We start from the raw sequence: 19414 nt of genomic DNA, 5'->3' as shown, positions 1-19414 counted from the left end.
TCCTGCTGACTCAAAACGACCCTTTTCAATTTCACTGGGTTTTTACTCAGTCCATGTCATTGGGTTGTTGTGTTAATATCTTGCTTTAAGGAACACAAGCTGTATATTCCCTAACATCAAATTCATAGAATCTCCTCCTGTTTGTGGAGTGGAAACAGTAGTATCTTGATGTTGAAATACAATTAAAACGAAGTTACTATGTTCTTTAAACTCAAGGATTCAGTTATATCTTGAATGTGTATTCTTTTCGTTTTAGATGCTGATCACAGCCAGTCAGATCCAGTGGACCACTGATGTCACTAAATCTCTCATTACCAGCAAGGAGAGAGCTGACAAGTCCTCACTTAAGTCCATGAAGAAGAAACAGGTTTGATTGACGTTTTGTCACTTAACAAAACTTTTCTGGAACTAATTTTTTAAAATATTTTTGTGTACTCATTTGATGATTTGTTAACACATCAGTATGTCTCCATACAGCAAGCTGAACGCTCTGTACTCAGCATGATGATTCTAAGCCTGTAGAATGTGTCTAGTGTCATCTGTGTCTGATAGGGTTAGAATTGTATGTATTTCAATATATTAACAGGCTTCTAATAAACACCTGAGCATTTTCTATAACTGTCTTTGTTTCTCAGGTCTCCATGCTTCACAGCTATTCAGAGGCCATCCGTGGCAACCTGTCCAAAGTCCTACGTCTGAAGATTGTAGCGCTGGTCACAGTGGAGGTTCATGCTCGGGATGTCATAGATAAGCTGGCCAAGGCAGGCTGCAATGACATCAATGCCTTTGAGTGGCTCTCCCAGCTGCGACTATACTGGGAAAAGGTATGCTCTGAGAGAGGCAAGTAACAACAGACAGGACACAGTATGGAGAAGGGACAGTTTGGAAAAAAGAAGAGCACATAAGATAAGTTTCATCAAGCCACAATTTCAGTAACATTTCTTTCGTGGCTGTTTCCATGTGGTTTGTATGATGAGGGCAGGGATCCCGGCAGAGGAAATACACCTTAATACATCTTATCCTCTCCATGAGAGCATTCCCATCACAGAATTAAATTTACTCTAAGTTAAAAAGCTGAGAGCAAATCTGTGATAGAACAAATGGTTATAGATAAATAGCTTTTAGTTATTCTCTAGTTTGTGGCAGTTAAAGGAACACTTTACAAGACTTCTGCAGTACATATACCCTCTCTTCTCTGTTCCACATTTTGTCCACATTATCAGTACTTCTCACTCTCCACCACTCAGTTTGCTGACCTGTCTAATGGCAGCGATAGATCAATTTTGCTGAGATGAGGTGGAACGAGACCAAGAAAACATCCAATAAACGTCTTTATTTCCTGTTTTGTTTGTTCTCTCTATAGGATGTGAATGATTGCATTATCCGACAGACCAACACACGTTTTAAGTATGGCTACGAGTACCTGGGCAACTCTGGACGTCTCGTCATCACTCCACTTACTGACAGGTCGCAATCAATCATTCAGTCAGCAAGTGCTCCAACCAACAAATGCTTCAACACATCAATCAATCTGTCACTAATTACTAATTAATTAGTAATTAATCCAATTTTGTGTATTTTTATATCCCCCCCCCCCCCTTCCTGCATACTGAGGACAGATTTTCACTGTGTCAGTATCTTGTGTAATTAAATGTAAAATAAAATACATCAGAGCAGACAGAAGCTACCATTAGCATTGTTACGCTAGTATAATCACTAGGTTACACCTTGGCTCTTCGTATATTTACGGATAAAATGATTAGTGCCAGTTATTGTGTTGATGGTTATCGCACTGGGTTGAATAGTGACTGCAATGTATAAAACTATGTTATTGTATGTTGTATGTCTTATTATATAAGTTCACATTGGAACCCATTTTTAAGGTACGGCATACAAAGCTAACAAACGTACTGTATTTCTGTTTTGGACGGATATTACATCCAAGTCCATTGTTTTTCAAAGTTATAGTATATGTTTATGTAATTTGTTTAATATTGCTTTAATACCAAAGATATTCTGATCATATGTGTATGCATATAGTGAATATATCTTTCTATACAGATTCTCTGTATGATTAAATGTCAATGTTTGACTCTGTCCAGGTGTTACATGACCCTGACCACGGCGCTCCATCTCCATCGGGGGGGCTCTCCTAAAGGCCCAGCTGGTACTGGGAAGACGGAGACAGTCAAGGACTTAGGCAAAGCTCTCGGCATGTATGTTATTGTAGTCAACTGCTCTGAAGGACTGGACTACAAATCCATGGGACGCATGTATTCTGGCCTGGCACAGGTATGGGATTAGGATGATGATGATGATGATGACGACTATAAATAAAATCATAATAATTATGATGATGTCAACCTAAATAACAAGAGGCACAATAGTAGTTTTCATACCTTTGAGAGACAACATTATATCCAGACACATGAGTTGGGTGTGTGTATGTTACGGATGATATTTGTTGTTATTCAAACACTGCTCTCATGCTAGCCAAGGTCAAAAACACTTCATTTAGACTGAAACCTTTTCTGGGTTAGTAAGTAGTGGGTTGCCTCCTCTCTCTATTTGTGTGTGTTGATTGACGTGTGTGCACATTTTAAGGATAGTCAACAAGCCTGTGTTAAAGACATGGTAAAATGATTAGTGATTCAGCTCGGGAAAAAATAAGCTATACAAAACATTTGGTCTAAAATCGCATGTCTTTTTTCGCTGGAGTGGATTTTTCTTGCGTGATTTAACTTTCAAATTTGCATGTATTTCATTGTGTCCACCCTGAACAGACAGGAGCATGGGGGTGCTTCGACGAGTTCAACCGTATCAACATCGAGGTGTTGTCGGTAGTGGCCCAGCAGATCCTCTCCATCCTGTCCGCCCTCTCAGCTGGACTATCCAAGTTCCATTTTGACGGACAGCACATACGTCTGATCTGGTCATGTGGCATCTTTATCACCATGAATCCTGGTAGGTCAACACAAAGGTGCAAATGCATACACTGCATTTTATGTCACCATATGTAGGTGGAAATATTAACATTTGAATCATACGAAGCATGTGATTAGACATAAGAAAAGTGGATTATGATGCGGAAATAGTTTGAGATATTTGTGAAATATATTGTTATAATTGGCTCTTTCAGTGTTTGTAATTATTATCTTTTCTCTCCATTTGTATTTTTCTTAGGTTACGCTGGTCGTACTGAGCTTCCAGACAACCTCAAGTCCATGTTCAGACCTATCTCCATGGTGGTGCCAGACTCTACTCTAATCGCTGAGATCATTTTGTTTGGAGAGGGCTTCAACAACTGCAAGGTACTACCACTCAATGAAATGTTATACTGGTAGTGTGCTGGGGGAAAAAAAGAATGAAATGGAACAGATGAAACAAAAAAACAGCAGTAAGTTTCGTCTTAGTGTTGGGGTAAAGACTTGAGAGTGTTCTAAGTTGAAGACAGTAGACATTTTCAGCTACAGGTGATACAGAATTATCATCTTTTAAATAAACTGAATTGTTGATCTAGGTACGGTGTGTTTGTTGCTTGCTAAAATGTTTTATTGCGTTCTATTCATCTGTAAGTGCTTTTGAAGTTGTTTGAGAAACACAAGTGTAGTGTTATGGTGATGCTGTGCAAAACCCTGAACAGCAGAGTGCGTTCACAAGTATCCTGGTTGTGATTGGACTTTTGGTGTATCTCGGTAATGTGTTGAGCATGTAAACATCCTATTCTGGTTTCAGAAATCTGGATAAGGCCTTATCTCGTTTTTGAGAAACCTGGATATATTACCTGGAGTACTTTGATAGAAACCAGGACACTGTGGTATGTAAACACCTTCTCTAGGGTTCTGGACACTCTTGGTTGGTACAGAACATAGTGGCTGAAATAAAGACACAACTACACACAGATCAGAAACCCAGATACTGATATGATCATGTATACAGGTATATGAATAACCAGGTTTCATATGATCCATGTAAACGCCATATCCCAAATGTGATCAAAACCAGGACAGGATGAGTGCGCATGTAAACGCAGTCACTGACTTCTGTAGTCAGGATTGGTCTGCTAGTTGTAGAGTTGCAATTTATTCAGGAACATGGAGATGTTGTATTACTCTATGTAACTATAGGGAAACCTCACTTCAACTCTCTCACTTCTCAGTAACAAGGACTTGTCTGTATAGTGGATGTATCCATTTATAAATTCCGTGTGGGTGCTATTTTTACCCTGTACACAGCTCTGAATACACACTGATTTCTAAAGTATATCTTGTTGAATTGTCGCAGCTTTAATGAAACATTCTCGCTTCCTTTATGTGAAGAGCTCAGGCAATCAGCAGATGAGACTGAGTTCTTCTGCACTGATAGAGATGCAATATCATCCAATCAATCGGATGGATTCAATTAGAAATACCCTGCTTGGGGTGCCCTGTAGCTCACTTGGTGGAACAGGTGTCCCATGTATAAACGCTGAATCCTTGCTGCAGCGGCCCTGGGTTCGGTTCCGGCCTGGGGCCCTTTTCTGCATGTCACCCCCTCTATCTCTCTGTCAATTAAAGGCAAAAAAAACCCATAAAAAGAATCTTGCCTTTTCATGTCAAAGTTACAAACCTAGAGATTTTTTATTGTACTGTATGTGCCATTTAAAGTGATCTTGTTGGAAAATGTGAGTATCTGGAGCCTCAGCTGAACATTGATCAGTGGTGGGTGGTGACCAGATCTGGAGCTGAATTACTGCTGACTCACAAGGGAGCTCTTGCAGCTTCACTCCACTATATATGTGTGTTTATTGTGAGGGGGTGGCAGAGTTGGTGCGCGTTAGTGTGCAAGCAGCATTTGCTTGCTACAGACTCAGTGATAATGGTGTGTGTGCTTTTAACCTGCGCGTGTTTAAGAAGATCCTAACGCTGTCTTGCACTTGAACATGAACATGCTTCTACTTCAGCAAAATCCAACACTGCTGCCAACACTGACAGACACTTACACACACATACTAGGCTCAGTGGTTTCCTTGCCATGCTGAATCCCATAATTATGTGCCAGAAAGAGAATTAGAAGTGTTAACCAAGCAGCGGTGCAAGGGGATTAAGACTGAAACAACACAGCCTCTCAGTACCCAATGTTGCTGTGTATTTGCAATGCTTTTGAAGATGGACAGATATATATACATAAAAGACACCAGCATACATTAGAATGCTACAAGAATTATGCAATAAAAGGATTGCAAATACATGAAGAACCACAACATTGTTGGTTCCAAGTTAGTAAAATTTGTTAAGCTCTGAATCTAACCCCTTTTGTCTCCTCTTTTTGATTTTCTGTATTTTGAAAGAGCAATGCATAAAACATGCACTTAGTAGACTTTTAATGTTTACTCTGGGACTATGGATTTTGCCCACTGCAGTTGCTTTCTGAAGTTGTAGATTTAATATGTAGGGAAAATATTTGAAATGGTTCATAACTTAATAATGTTAATGAAGGGTAGATGAATTTTAAATTGTTGAAATTGCAAAAAGTATATAATATATAGAGAAATAAGTAATGTTCAAAACAACGTCAACTAAAGTATTATAACGGCCATTAGCTGTGAATATTCCTCTATGAATGTTCAGATGCTGTACAGTAGATACACACACATAGACACTAAACCTGCCCAAAAAAAGCTACAGCAGGTTGGGACTACTTCAGTAGACGTTCATACACTGTGTTACACCCTATGCTGTATGGGTGAACGGATGTATGATTTGAGTCTTTGATGTCCACAGAGGCAGGGAATGGGAAGTGATGGATTTATGCTCAGTGACATGCTTTACTGGCACACTGCCCTGCTAAATCACCCTGGCTCATCTCTGGTTTTTACATTGCAAATTTGAATCCTATTGAAGCTGACTTTCACCCCTCTCCCTCTGTCCTTCTTCTTGGTCTCTTCCTTTTCTGTCTCTGTCTTTATGTTACTCTATGTCACTCCATCTCTGTCTCTGTCTTTGTCCTCATAGCTCCTGGCTAAGAAAGTGTTCACCCTGTACTCCCTGGCAGTGCAGCAGCTGTCTAAACAGGACCACTATGATTTTGGCCTGCGCGCTCTCACCTCCTTGCTTCGCTATGCCGGAAAGAAGCGCCGCTCTTGCCCCAACGTTCCTGATGAAGAAGTAGGTCTCTCTCTCTCTCTCTCTCTCTCTCTCTCTCTCTCTCTCTCTCTCTCTCTCTATTTATCTCACTTTCTCACACACACAAAATAGGTTTGAGGACTTGCTAAGGGCTCATTATATCAGTCAGGTGTCCATATGAACATTTATTCAAAATCCTAAAGTATTCAAAGGTTTATATGACGCTAGTGTGAGGCTTCAGCAGTCTGAGTTAGTCAGACTACAGAGTCACATGATTTAGTGGGAATCTCCCAAAGAGGGAGCTGTTGTCTCCCGCTCGCGTCCTGTCTAACTACGATGTCAAATCATAGGAGAACCAAACCAACACCTTTACATTTAACTGTCCCTTTCAAATGAACTAAACTCTTCAATAGGAAGTGTATTTGTGAGTGAACCTGCCTTTGTATTTCTGTCCTCAGATCCTGCTAATGGCTATGAAGGATATGAACATCGCTAAGCTGACCTCGACTGACGTGCCACTGTTCAATGGGATCACCCAGGACTTGTTCCCTGCTGTGGAAACACCCATTATAGACTACGGCCAGGTAAGTCAATAGTCCAGATCAGCATTCCTGCAGAGGGCCAGGGTTTTGTAATGTTTGCACTGAATGTATGACAGTGTTCCTTCTTCTTTGATCCCCAAATACCAAAACATTTATTTCCTATCTGTGAAAGTAGATGCAGAAAGAAGTTTAGTTCAACTGTAGTTCATTTGCCTCAGAGGTTGTCCTAAGAACGGTCAGCTGCTCTTGATATTCATTGTAGCACCAGTATATGCATAAACAGCTCTTACCAATATCGAAACCGGAATGCCCAGCAAGGTTGGACAACATTTAGACAACAACTCTGTGGCCTACTACAGATTACGGTCATTTGGAAAGAAGATGGATATGATACTGTCTTGCTACACATATTTTATGTATTTTTAGTCTTTAGGGTCTAAGGTTTGTGCCTCAAATGCTTTCTCTGCCCTTTCCTATGCGTCTGTGTCTGTGTTTGCATGCATATTTGCCATGTGTCTGTGAATGTGTGTTCTCCTGTTTGTGCATCCCGGTGCAGTCCATTGGCTGGGCGGGAGTACATGCGGTGTAGTCACGAGGGTTTCATTAGTTTGGCTGGGAGACTCCTCCATTAGTAGCTAATGGATTCTCAGCCATCTGCTCTGACTGACTCCACTGGTTACCCATTTCCATGTCGAGCGGAGACATCTTTCCACTCTGTGTGGAGGCTCTGGGAGGGGTTCATCCCTTGCTGCTGTATGGTTCAACTCCTCCTGTCTGTTTGTCTGGCTCACTGTCCGTCATCAGCCTGTCTATATCTACGGTCACTTTTGTACCTCAGTCGGCATCTCTTTTAACAAATACAGATATTTGTTACTCTATCCTTCTTACCTTTCATCATTACCTTCTCCACTGTTTTTGGTTTGCTTGCCTGCAGCCTCCTCTCATAACATTTGTAGAATCTCAACAATCTATTTCAATTTGTCAGTGTTTTTGTGTCTGAAAGTTATTATTGAACTTCTGGACAGTAACACTAATGCTTTCTGAGAGTATCTACAATCGCCAGTGAAAGGAGCTAGATTTTGTGTAGCCTATGGGTTAGATGGACAACTGAAATAAAAGTGGAAATGTGGCAAGAATATCTTAGGCTGTTTGTCTTTGTCGATGTGTGCAAGAGAAAACTAAAGGTACAGACAAGATAATCTCAGTAGAATTTGATGCGCCATTATTTTCTAATCTTGCAGTGTGGGGGTGTTTATGATTAGAGAACAGATCATCTGTTCAATTTCTTTGTGTGTTGATCAAATAAGAAAACTTGACCAACACAACTTAACCCTGGTACATCGTGGTCAGTATATTATAAGTTTCTGTATCTTTACAGTATCACACAGGGTATCACCATCACTGACTATCTGACTATATTTGCTGTCACTTTGTTGCAGTTGAAGGAGGCTATAGAGGTGGAGCTTCGTCAGAGCGGTTTGCAGGTGACTCCTTTTACTATGACCAAAGTCATCCAACTTTATGAGACCAAAAACTCTCGACACTCCTCCATGCTGGTGGGCAAGACAGGCAGCGCCAAGAGTGTTACCTGGACGACCCTGCAGAGGGCCCTCACTGCCCTGCACCACAAGGGAGTGCCTGGCTTCCAGCTGGTCCAGGTGGGTGTCGATAGACTAGAATAAACTGTAATAATTTATTGGCTAATACTGCTGCTCTTATTTAGGTGCACTTGCCACCAAATTGCAACCGCCCTACTGTCTGCCTTTCCATCTTTTTTTTCTATTTACTTCTTTGTATTTGCACCCAGAGCCAAACATAGTTTCTGTTTTCATCCAGCACCATTTCATTTAAAAAAAACAGTCAGAATCATAGTCATGTTTCCCTCTTACTGCCCTCTCTGTCCTTACTTATTCCTTTTCATCTCGCTTTCTTCCTACTTATTTGTCTCTGTTTTTACCACTTGCTCTCTCTTTTCCCTCAGTGCTCTTTGCATGTCTATTTCTGGTGTCTCTCCTCGTGCCAATCTCACCTCTGCCTGTTTCTCATTATCTGTCCCTCTGTTCCTCTCTATAGCCTGTCTCCACTGAGATACTGTACCTTCTATTCTTGATTTTGTCCCACCTACATGTTCATGCAAACACATGCACTGACAAAGAGATACACACACACACACATACGGACAAGATGCATGCACGCAAGCTACTGTTCTCATGTGTTCTCATCATTTTAAGCTTTGTAGCTGACAAACAGCCTCCAGTAATTATGACCTATGATCCATTATAATGTGCTTTTTGTCATCTTTTTATTATCTTCCCTTTCATGCCTCGTTCCTTGCGGCACAACAGGAGTATCCTCTGAACCCCAAGGCGATGAGTCTGGGAGAGCTGTATGGAGAAAATGACCTCTCCACCAATGAGTGGACTGACGGAGTGCTGTCTTCCCTCATGAGATCAGCCTGCGCAGGTGCTGACACTAAAAACACACATTGCTGTTCATACTACATGTTGTATATATAAGTGAACACACACTAGGGACTGGTGATTCTTCCTCTGGCCGTACCCCATTCCCATTTCTAAACTCCAGCTCAACTGAATCACATCTCATAGAGCATTCATTTGTGTACAAGCTTTATTTAAAAAAAGAGGTAATAATGAAAAGGTAAACGTGTAGTGTGAAAAGAGCATCTTAATATGGAACAAAACTTCTTTGTCTTCTTACTATGCCCGGACTACAGCCTTTCACTTAGTAAGCAGTTACTTCAGACAGTACATCTAAAATTGTTATCATAAAAAACTATAAAAATACTATGCATGCTGCTGCTTTGGGAAGCTGACATCATGGAGTACAGGGAAGCTATATGTTGCTGTGCTGTGAATGAATCCTTCTTACCCAAGGTTTACTGAATTACAAACAGATATGGGATTTCACTTGTCGTGATGGCACTAGCCCCTCAGGCCTCTTTTGCCCACAATTGTAAGGCTCTTTTTATATTCTGACTAAATTGTGACCTCGCCAGGCTTTTTGGCTGTTGTAGTACAGCTACTGGGAAAATAGTTTCATTTGATCCAGCACACAACACTGTAGTTCCAAAATGTTTGTACACAGCATTACTTTGCCATGCAGTAAACACACCTCCTCTGTACCTCCTCTCCATTCTTTAGATGAGAAACCAGATGAGAAGTGGATTGTGTTTGACGGGCCTGTTGACACACTGTGGATAGAGAGTATGAACTCGGTTATGGACGACAACAAGGTGCTCACACTTATCAATGGAGAGAGAATCTCCATGCCTGAACAGGTGAGAACAGACTCATGGGCATTTTACACAGCAGACATTTTGACTTTTCATAGTTCACGATGGCTTCATTCTATTCGTGTCTCAGTAAGCCATGACAGTGTGACAGTGAGCCAATACCGGAAGCCTGAATCTGAAGCAGCTAAAATTAAATCAGGCATCAATAATTTTATTATTTTAACCTGTGCTTTTCCTACTATTATATCTCAAAATGTCTTCCATTAAAAAGACTTTTTAATGTAGAAACATGTACGCATGGTGTTAAGTATTACAGTGGTTTTATGGTGAACACGTAGGGAACAAGAGGGAACATGGCATTGCCAATTTTCACCAGTTTCCAAATGGAAAGCAGTGAATATGCAATGACTACAATGTCTTCAGTTCTGGGCCGCAAATAAACGTTCCCCGAAGGAAATAAATGAGAGGGTAAGATTAATAGCTTAAAACTGAGAGGGAGTGGGGCATTCAAGTGGCTTGATCCATTTAGTCTGGCTCACATAAGAAAAGTGACAGCCAACAAATCACCAACATGTTTGTGTGCTTTACTTGATTAAAAGTGGCAAGGAGCTCTGTACAAGCTAATGAGCTGAAAAGCACAATTGTCCTCTCTAGACATACTGACAATAAGCATTGATGTGCATGATCAAAAAGTCGTTGTTTAACGTTAATTACCTCTTTGAAATTGAGGTCAGCATTCTGTCTCCTGAGAACATAACATAGTAACACTGAAATGTACTTTTTACAATGGCAGTAATCTGGTGTAATATGATGTTGTTTATGGTCCCGGATAAATCCAATTAATTACCATATGTTACTGTATCGTAGTCAGTCATGTATTGTACTGTATATATACAACAGGTGTCTCTGCTGTTTGAAGTGGAGAACCTGGCAATGGCCTCTCCAGCAACAGTGTCTCGCTGTGGGATGGTCTACAACGATTATACTGATCTGGGCTGGAAGCCTTTTGTTCAGTCCTGGCTGGACAAGCGACCCAAGGTACAATGCACTAATAATCATAGTTATAGTTAATAATACATAAGAGGAACATAAGAAAACCATCCTGAATGATCCTCCATCTATTGATCTCTCCATTTCCCCATTTCTCCACAGGCTGAAGTGGACCATTTAAAGCATTTGATTGAGAAATATATAGAGAGCACACTGAACTTTAAGAAGAACAACTGTAAGGAGCTGATTCCCATCACTGAGCTTAATGGAGTAACTTCTCTCTGCCGCCTCTATGACTCCCTGGCCACATCCAGCAATGGGGTATGACAAGTCAAGTACAATCTGTAACCTTCACTGCACATTTTAATCCCTCCCATGGATAACCATTTTCCAACCCACCTTAAATGTTGATCCTTAGTGGCATTTGGTGTAACTGACTTAAGACGTGTGACTGAAATGAAGCCATAAATTAACCCACTCCACCCCAAACATACATTATCTAGCATCCCCAGTATGACAACCAATATAACTGTCTTTCTCTCCCTTTCTCCAGGTGAATACTTCAGACACAGAAAACTTGGGTAGGATGGTGGAGCTCTGGTTCATCTTCAGCCTCATCTGGTCCATCTGTGCCTGTGTTGACGAGGATGGACGCAAGAAGATGGACAACTTCCTACGGGAGATGGAGGGCACCTTCCCCATCAAGGTCCTCTGAAGAGCATAATATTGGTTTACACACTCATGACCTGCACAGTCAGTCAAATGGCACTCCCTCTCTTCACTAGGTGGCTTGCTTGACCAGTGTTAAGTATACTGTAGGTTGCAACTGCTGTGACTAATCTATGTTTTGCAAAAACGTATACAGGTCAGGCTACAAGAGTTAATTATGTTTGAGTAGCGTTTGGCAAGCTAGGGGGCATTTATTAGACTGAAAGACAAGGTGAAAGATGCTTTTCTTCTGAGCATCCACAACTACAAAAATTCAGCTACAACAGATTTTATTGCAAACATAGCTTGATACCATGAGAGTTTAGGAAGTTAGTCACATTTTGTGCTGTCGTACCCTAAGACAAACCACTACACTATCAATATGATGTGCAAATGGTTCTACAATTATACTGTACACCCCCACTTTCCATCAGCAAACTGAATGAATCTGTCTTAGCAGGCACCAACATTCTCTGAACGTTTTATGTAAACTCTTTCAGCACTCGGTTTATGAGTACTATGTGGACACCAAGAACAAAAATTGGGCTTCTTTTGAAGATAAGCTGCAGAAGGGCTGGCGCTACAATGCCAAGTAAGTAACCCGGTGGTCTTATGTACCTGACAGCTGTTGTATGCATATACTGTTTGTGTGAAATGTTTTATCCACTTTGTCTAAAAATACAGCAATATGTCTCCCTCTGCTCTCTCCTGCAGTGCTCCATTCTATAAGATTATGGTTCCTACCATGGACACATTTCGCTACAACTTCCTGGTTAAGGCTCTCGTGTCGGGTCGGTACCCGGTGCTGCTCACCGGGCCAGTGGGCACTGGTAAAACCTCAGTGGCCCAGAGCGTCCTGCAGGGCTTGGATAACAAGTGGACTGCCCTCACCATCAACATGTCTTCACAGGTTGGTGCCTTCGCATGGTCTGTGAGTGTTTGTGTATGTCAGGTACGTATACTTGTTCTTCTGTTATTGTAAAAACCAGATTGCCTTTAGAAACAAAAGCATTAGATGCTGATGCTCCGTTTTTTCAAGGTCCCAGTAGTGATTAACACATAGGTTAGAAATATCATTAGCATTAGACTTAGGTTTAGATAGAATAAAGGCATATAGTCATGAGGGTTAAAGTTAGGTATAGGCAATAGGGACTTACAGTAAGTAAGTGTCGTTAAAAGAATAGTAAACTTGTGTATTTTATAGCAGAGACGGAGTAAGTGGTTGAATTAGGTCTTTTTTTTTGTCCCTCTTTATTAGCATGTGGGTCTGCCCTCTTGTCTTTCCATGAAGCTTAAAGTTATAATTGGAGTAGCCCAGGTTTGTCCTCCTGTGCCAGACATTCCTACCCCTTGTCTTGCTCTCATTAAAGAGAGGAGACTACCAGGATATGGATTTATATATTAAATGTCCTGTTCGTCCACCAGACTGCAACACACATGCTGTCATAGAGTATATTCAAGAGATGACACACATGCACAAAATTCACCCCCATATGCACAGGCTAGCACATACATCTCATCTGTAAGCTAAATATAATTTTGGACAAACCGCCCTCACTCGCAGCATGAGATGCAGTCATGTCGAGAGATTGAGTGCAGGTGTTGAGTGTGCATGTGCTTGTGTATGTTTCTGTGTTGTGTGAGTGCAGCTGCCTCCATCCCACCACATCATGGCTTTGAATAGCCTCCATCTGGCCTTCACTACAATTAGACTAGAAGTGCTGCGTTGCCACAAGGCAGACATCAGTGCTGGATAGCAGTGATGAAGGGCTATTAGAGAGCCAGAGATGATGGAGGCACTCATCGCCCTCCCACCTTTCACCACCATAACCATCACCCCCACTGCACGGCTCTAACCTGGCAGCTCTCTCTCCACCATTTTTCCCTCCTCTCTCCTCTGCATCTGTCCCATTCCCTACGATATTAATTGATTCATATATATATATAATCATATATAAAATATATATATTCATATATAAAACATCTATAATGTTCAATAGCCTATGCACGGATGACTGTCCCCCATCTTTCTCTTTTTCTGTCAGTGGACAGTTTATTGCCACATTGATCATTATCATCATTAAATCATTTTCGTGTCAATATTTCACGAACTTGTAACAAAAAAATTACCAGCAAAGTTGATTCTCTTCTCCATAGCAGGATTTCAACATTCTCAGGGGAGGAATAGATGTAAAACAGTAGTCCAAAATGCCATTAGTTCTCAAAACAGTTTGTCTTATTATGAATCTACTTGCTAAATTCCATCGTTCACCCTACAATACATTTGACACCAGCAAAACTGATTGACTGATTTTGGTATCACTGGGTAAGTGTAAAGATTTTCCTCCCTATTTTGTCTCAGTCACATGAAGTGTATTATACAGATACAGTAGATGTCGTCGTTTCAAGCTAACAGGCCACAGTACTGTCTAATTTGCTTGATAAGCTGAAATCACCTACGCAAATACATAATTGTACACACATTCACACATTTTTTAATGAACTTTTTGATATATTTTCTCAGTATTGCCACATTGTTTAGCTTGTTTCATAACATAGCCACATTTCAAAGGTACATGATGAAACATACCATTTTATCTTTTCTGTATCTTTTGTCTTTCTCTCTGTGTCTCCGTCACTGTCCAGACCACCTCTAATAACATTCAGGCCATTGTGGAGAGCCGCATTGAGAAGAGAACCAAAGGCGTGTTTGTGCCAGCAGGTGGGAAGCGCCTGCTGTGCTTCCTGGACGACCTCAACATGCCAGCCCATGACCTCTTTGGCTCCCAGCCACCACTGGAACTGCTGCGCCTCTGGATTGACTATGGCTTCTGGTATGACCGCCAGAAACAGACCCTTAAGTTTGTCAAGGTGAGAAAGGGCATTTTAATGAATGCCTTCTTATTGCCTCCTTCATAATTACCTCTTAATTACCATTCTTTTTCAGTTTGTGAGACAAGCTTTACAAATACATTTCATTTCATAGGTGTGTGTTACTTAGAGGCCGTAAAACTGCTGTTTGTTTGTGTGTGCGTGTGTGTGTCTGTCTGTTAGGACATGTTCTTGTTGGCGTCCATGGGGCCCCCTGGTGGAGGGAGGACTCACATCTCTGGTCGCTTACAGAGACGATTCAACCTCATCAATATGACCTTCCCTAATGTAAGTCCTGCTGCCTATTTTTCCTCTCCTGTCCTTTCTCCTGTTCTGTCCTGTCCTGTCTGACTTTTATCCTTTACCACTGAGGACTAAATGTGACAACATTATAATAATGAATAGATTTTTACTTAAAGAGGCATTGAAATATATTAAACATGCAATGAAAATGTTCATAGATAAATAAGAAATTCAATACAAATACCCAGAATTGATAAATTGTGTAGTTTTGACTCAAGATACTCACACCCATTTTAGCAATGCTGTTTTTGTTTTTCTCTGTCTTGTTTTATATTATTTGGCATTTTTGTACTTTGTACTCTCGCCACTCGTTCACTCTCTCTCCAGATCACCTCTTCTGTCTTTTTCAGTTATCTGGACGTTTTTCATCTCTATTGTGCTCCATTCAGACAAACAAACATATTGCATTCGGGTTGTGAAAATGTGACACTTTATTGTTTCCTTGACTCTTGAATGTGTGAAGTGGACAACATGAAATTGAATTGTTACACCCTTTAGAAAATTCCTATTCTGTTTTTATTTCTCTTGACCAGTATCTTATTGACATGGCTGTATCATTTACACAGTGTACCAAACTAGAACAGACCTGTTCTCTCTGCACGCAGGAGTCCCAGATCAGGCGGATCTACAGCACTATGATCAACCAAAAGCTACAAGGTTTTAAGGAGGAGGTGAAGCCCATTGGAGAGATTCTGACTCAGGCCACCTTAGAACTGTATTATGCTGTTTCAGCTCGTTTTCTACCCACTCCAGCCAAGATACACTACCTCTTCAACCTCAGGGATATCTCCAAGGTATGCAATTATTAGATCACTACGAGTAAACCCACGGCACACACATACGTACAGTACTAAGATATGTTTTCAAGAAAATTCACAAAGGGAGTTCAACTTAGGAAAGCACTCTATAATGAGCCTCACATAACCAGTATCACTGGCTATGGTCATAAATTTCCTTGAAATGAACTGAAGGCTTATGTAACTTGACCAGTTTAGTTATGCGATTTCACACAAGGGTTATTAGGTTATGTAGATTTCTATTTCTAATACTTAAGTAATCTGCAAATTAAAATATATTTTTCTAGGTGTTTCAGGGTCTGCTAAGAGCTCATCCAGACTTCCATGATACCAAGAACAACATCACTAGACTGTGGATCCATGAGAGCTTCAGGTAACTAAGGACATTTTTTCACCAAATCTTTGACCTTCTCACAGTCGTATAGCATATTTACCATAGCCTCATTATGGCAATGTTATTATGCATGATTATCCCTTAGCTGAAGCCAAGGATATCAGTTGTGAATGGTTTTCTACTTTATTTTACATTAGCCACCATACCATTTGTGTATATACTGGATGATTTCAGGGTTTTCTCAGACCGGCTTGTGGATCACAGTGACATGGAGGCCTTTGTTGCTTTGCTGGGGGACAAACTGGCCTCACTCTTTGACCTCACGTTCCACAACATCTGCCCCAACAAACAACTGCCAATATTTGGTACATTTATTACTGTACACACACATACAAGCACACAGCAATGTCAATGTCACAACAATGAGTGTAGTTAAGTTAATGGATTGGTAATGGACTATGGTTTAAGCATTATGAAACTGATAGACTACACTAGAGGATATGAATGTGTTTACGTGGGTTTATTTCTCTGGGTGTGGGTCAGGTGATTTCCTGAGTGAGTCTTCTGTGTATGAGGACCTACTGGACATGAAGGGCCTCAAGAAGTTCATGGAAACCCAGCTGGAGGACTACAACATGACACCGGGCGTGGTGCCCATGAGCCTGGTGCTCTTCCGAGACGCCATCGAACACAGTGCGTCTGAACACAACACACACTCTCATACACATTTAAACTGACACAGTGCAGAAAATTCCCCTGACACATCAACCCACAGCGTCAATTACACTCCATTTTGTCCAGTCAATATATAGACTGGGCCATCGAACAACCCACAGCGTCAATTCCACTCCATTTTGTCCAGTCAATGCAGTACATTAACACAGTCAACATAAGAGGTCCTCATCTGCTGTACTCTGATGTGTCTTTGCTGTGTTCACTGTTTGCCAGTTTCAAGATTCAGGCCCAGTTTGAAGCTCCTTTGAAAAACACAGCATGAGGCGCAACTGAAAGCTACCCTGTAGCTGAAAGAGAGAAGGCCTCTCAGCACCAGACTCAGCTCTCTACACGCTGCTGTCAATGTGCCACTTTACCACATGCCATTGCAAATCAGTAGCACTACATTGCTATAGAAACAACATGGATCAACACTATGTATTGTTGGTTTATACATGTGTGCAGGGATTTCCAGGCACACAGAGGCTCCTTGAAGCTCTATGTCAATATTAGAACAGACTGCACATTATCAAAAGGTAGTGGAAATAAAAAACTGCATGGCTGAAGATTTTGTCACTTGCAGAATAAGAATGTTCCAGCAGTGTAGCAGCAGCTGAAATGATGAGGACTAAGTATCTGAATATTTCTAATCAGATGTATAAACCACACGGGGCAATTGTAAGAATACTGTAAATAAAGGATTTCCGATTAAATGTATTATCATTGTGTTCCCTCCACAGTAACCCGTGCAGTTCGGGTGATCAGTCAGCTCAGGGGCAACATGCTGCTGGTGGGTGTTGGGGGCTCTGGTAGACAGAGCCTGTCTAAGATGGCTGCCTCCATCTGTGAGTACCAGGTATTCCAGGTGGAAGTTACCAAGCAGTACCGCAAACAGGAGTTTAGAGAAGGTGAGATCAAACACACTACAATAACAGATGTTTGAGAAAGGGAAAGTATGACTGTATCCAAAGCCATCCACTCTGGAAGTAATCCTGTCGTCTGGAGTCAGTTCTTCTCATCCCATCTTCAGTCAGCTACATTACAGTCATTTTTCTGTCCTTGCTCTCAGACATGAAGAGGCTGTACCGTTTGACCGGTGTGGACAACAAGCCCACAGTCTTCCTGTTCAATGACACCCAGATTGTAGACGAGTCCTTCCTTGAGGACATCAATAACATCCTCAGCTCTGGAGAGGTGCCAAACCTCTACAAGCAGGATGAGTTTGTTGAGGTCTGCATTGTCTTCAAATATTTTTGGCCTCCTGTCTGTCCAACTATCTAACTCTATTTTCTGTCTGTTTTCATGTCTATTGGTATACTTGCATATTTATTTTAGTTAACACACAGGTGGTATAAATTAACTCAATTTCAATCCAAAGGTAGTCAAGGTTTGAGGGTTGAACATACTTGAAATGCATTGGTTCCTTCAAAAGTGTTATACTTTGTCAAATTAGTGACATCTTTGCTGGACAAAGGCAAGGTTTTATGGTCAAAGCAGCTCATTTAACATGTTGCAGTGTTCTTAGTTCTTAGATATATATCTATATTTAAGCCCTAAATATGAATTATGTGTAAAGTTAAGATTGATTTTATCATGGCAATCCAGATTTTGCGACTTGGTAAAATATCCAAATTCTGAATGTTTGCAGAATCAGAATCAGAATCAGAAACTGTTTATTTTTTTGTTCATTTTATTATTGCAGATGTTCAATATGCTCCGATATGTATTTAACTCGCATACTGCAGGATCATGTACATCTATAGATCATTATAGTTTATATTAAAAACATGTCTCAAGTCAGCTCCAACTTGATTCCAATTCTCATAACATGTAGCTGTTGTCGTTCTACCTCTAGGTATGCAATGCTCTGTCAGAGTCTGCCAGGAAAGACAATGTGGTGGAGACTCCTGACTCCCTGTTCAGCTACCTGATAGAGCGAGTGAGGAACAACCTGCACATAGTTCTCTGTATGAGCCCAGTGGGAGAGCCCTTCAGGTAGATTCTGATACTGTTTCCTGCAGCACACTGTGTGCTGTGAGGTCTAGTAACGGGCGATTCTGTAGCAATGACCTGAGGCTTTACAAACAGCGTGGATGCTGTTACAGAGAGGACCGGCTGTCTGCACACACACAGATATAGTGTGTACACAGATGGACACACATTTTCTCTTCCTCATTCTCTCTTTTCCTTGTCACATACATTCACACATGAACACACACACACACACATCTCACAAAAACACCTCAAGCTTCTCCCTCAAGCATTGATGGCCTGGTTGTAATTAGTGGCACAGGGTAGTGGTCACACATAATGCTGCTAATTGGGCTGGCAGGCACCATTACCCAGAGCTAATCACCATTCTCTGGGTGATGAGGCGTCCTGGCCCTCTGACCACTAGCTGCTAGCAGGATCCATATCACATTGCCAGAGCTCTGGGAGCCCTGCTGCACCAATTAACCAGCCAAACTCACTGACTCATACTGGAGCTCTCAAGCATACTCTGCTCTACCTTACTGTAGGAGGTTCTTTCAAAATGGGTCTGTTAAGTGCTTTTGAGTCATACTGCCTAAAGCTAGCCAGTGTTATTTACACTTATCTGTTTTAAGGTACCCATCTGAAAAGACAGCCTTTGCTACAAAAACAGCATGATTTTGAATGTGTCCCGGGTGCACAATTGCTTCATTATTCTATAAGTAGTTTTTTCCTAACCAACTGCAACTCAAAATATATGCACCAGTTTACAGACCTAGTCCACAGGCCTATAACAGGGATCATTATTTCAACAAATTATATCTGGA

General features: G+C 41.1%; 1 protein-coding gene across 1 annotated transcript in view; it reads left to right on the top strand.

Moving 5' to 3' along the window:
• Window positions 1-19414, top strand: part of dnah2 (dynein, axonemal, heavy chain 2) — a 58589-nt gene that overhangs the window by 20967 nt on the left and 18208 nt on the right. The window contains exons 33-57 of the mRNA XM_070929888.1: window positions 257-367; window positions 636-824; window positions 1364-1467; window positions 2103-2292; window positions 2784-2964; window positions 3184-3311; window positions 5994-6146; window positions 6563-6688; window positions 8086-8304; window positions 8992-9109; window positions 9808-9944; window positions 10800-10937; window positions 11052-11210; window positions 11443-11595; window positions 12098-12189; window positions 12312-12507; window positions 14244-14468; window positions 14652-14756; window positions 15377-15565; window positions 15856-15941; window positions 16137-16267; window positions 16446-16595; window positions 17357-17524; window positions 17686-17846; window positions 18472-18611. Of these exons, the coding sequence (XP_070785989.1) occupies window positions 257-367; window positions 636-824; window positions 1364-1467; window positions 2103-2292; window positions 2784-2964; window positions 3184-3311; window positions 5994-6146; window positions 6563-6688; window positions 8086-8304; window positions 8992-9109; window positions 9808-9944; window positions 10800-10937; window positions 11052-11210; window positions 11443-11595; window positions 12098-12189; window positions 12312-12507; window positions 14244-14468; window positions 14652-14756; window positions 15377-15565; window positions 15856-15941; window positions 16137-16267; window positions 16446-16595; window positions 17357-17524; window positions 17686-17846; window positions 18472-18611 (3749 nt within the window). The remainder of the gene's footprint in view (window positions 1-256; window positions 368-635; window positions 825-1363; window positions 1468-2102; window positions 2293-2783; window positions 2965-3183; window positions 3312-5993; window positions 6147-6562; window positions 6689-8085; window positions 8305-8991; window positions 9110-9807; window positions 9945-10799; window positions 10938-11051; window positions 11211-11442; window positions 11596-12097; window positions 12190-12311; window positions 12508-14243; window positions 14469-14651; window positions 14757-15376; window positions 15566-15855; window positions 15942-16136; window positions 16268-16445; window positions 16596-17356; window positions 17525-17685; window positions 17847-18471; window positions 18612-19414) is intronic.

The sequence above is a fragment of the Enoplosus armatus genome, chromosome 23, assembly GCF_043641665.1.
Source record: "Enoplosus armatus isolate fEnoArm2 chromosome 23, fEnoArm2.hap1, whole genome shotgun sequence".
In the NCBI taxonomy this organism is placed as follows: domain Eukaryota; kingdom Metazoa; phylum Chordata; class Actinopteri; order Centrarchiformes; family Enoplosidae; genus Enoplosus; species Enoplosus armatus.
Note: the sequence above shows the minus strand (reverse complement) of the source record. Positions and strands in the feature narration are given on the sequence as shown.